The sequence below is a fragment of the Microcaecilia unicolor genome, chromosome 4 (genome assembly GCF_901765095.1).
Source record: "Microcaecilia unicolor chromosome 4, aMicUni1.1, whole genome shotgun sequence".
Lineage (NCBI taxonomy): Eukaryota > Metazoa > Chordata > Amphibia > Gymnophiona > Siphonopidae > Microcaecilia > Microcaecilia unicolor.
This window is the reverse complement of record NC_044034.1, coordinates 353,532,824-353,534,175: the sequence shown is the minus strand read 5'-3', so window position 1 is coordinate 353,534,175 and position 1,352 is coordinate 353,532,824. Positions and strand designations below refer to the sequence as shown.

General features: G+C 46.5%; 1 protein-coding gene across 1 annotated transcript in view; it reads left to right on the top strand.

Moving 5' to 3' along the window:
• The first annotated feature begins 293 nt into the window (after window positions 1-293).
• Window positions 294-1,352, top strand: part of MBTPS2 (membrane bound transcription factor peptidase, site 2) — a 52,891-nt gene continuing 51,832 nt past the window's right edge. Inside the window, exon 1 of the mRNA XM_030202254.1 lies at window positions 294-484. Coding sequence (XP_030058114.1) covers window positions 410-484 — 75 coding nt within the window. The 5' untranslated portion in view covers window positions 294-409. The remainder of the gene's footprint in view (window positions 485-1,352) is intronic.

The following is a 1,352-nucleotide window of genomic DNA, read 5'->3' as shown; positions in this document are numbered from 1 at the left end:
GTGACCCTTGTAAAATGAAAAATTATAAATAAATGATTTAAAAAAAATGCTACCAACAATAAACAACGACAATGGAGATGCTGCAGAGCAGCTCACATCACAGGTTTGATTTGTTTTGGGTAAACAGGGTTGACGGCTGAGTGGGGGGGGGGAGTCAGGCGGGGCTGAGCCGGCTTCAACTGTTTGACGTCACGCCGCCAATCCTTCCTCGGCGCCAATCACAAGAAAACAGGAGACACAATGACGTCAATCAGTCCTCACCCCGGAAGTGTCCGACGCGGTAGCGCGGAGTGCAGCCGGAGAGTACCCTGCTTGTTTTGTTCCGTCTGTTCTGAGTTCCACCCATGTTTCATTTCTGTCTTGTGGCGGGAACGGCTCTTTGGTACTGGGCGCCCTTCGTTTCTTCGCCATGATCCCGATCCCGTTGGTGGTGGTAGTGCTGGGGAGCTGGTGTGTCGTTTACCTGGCGGATACGCTGCTGAAGGTGAGACTGACCCGAGGCGGACAGGTAGATTAAGAAAACTAAAGAGAGAGACGGAGACAGCAACAGTAGAATGAGACTGCGGAAGAGAGAAAGGAGTGGAGAGAGAGACAGCAGAATAAGACTATGAAAGAAGAGAGAGAGAGAAAGGAGTGGAGAGAGAGAGAGACTATGAAAAAGAGAAAGGAGTGGAGAGAGAGACAGCAGAATAAGACTATGAAAGAGAGAGAGAAAGGAGTGGAGAGAGAGACTATGAAAGAGGGAGAAAGGAGTGGAGAGAGAGAGAGACAGCAGAATAAGACTATGAAAGAAGAGAGAGAGAGAAAGGAGTGGAGAGAGAGAGAGACTATGAAAAAGAGAAAGGAGTGGAGAGAGAGACAGCAGAATAAGACTATGAAAGAGAGAGAGAAAGGAGTGGAGAGAGAGACTATGAAAGAGAGAGAAAGGAGTGGAGAGAGAGAGAGACAGCAGAATAAGACTATGAAAGAAGAGAGAGAGAAAGGATGGATAGAGAGAGACTATGAAAAAGAGAAAGGAGTGGAGAGAGAGACAGCAGAATAAGACTATGAAGAGAGAGAGAAAGGAGTGGAGAGAGACTATGAAAGAGGGAGAAAGGAGTGGAGAGAGAGAGACAGCAGAATAAGACTAGAAGAAGAGATAGAGAGAAGAAGGAGTGGAAGAGAGAGAGAGACTATGAAAAAGAGAAAGGAGTGGAGAGAGACAGCAGAATAAGACTATGAAAGAGAGAGAAAAGGAGTTGGAGAGAGAGACTATGAAAGAGGAGAAAGGAGTGGAGAGAGAGAGACAGCAGAATAGACTATGAAGAAGAGAGAGAGAAGATGGAGAGAGAGAGACTATGAAAAGAGAAAGG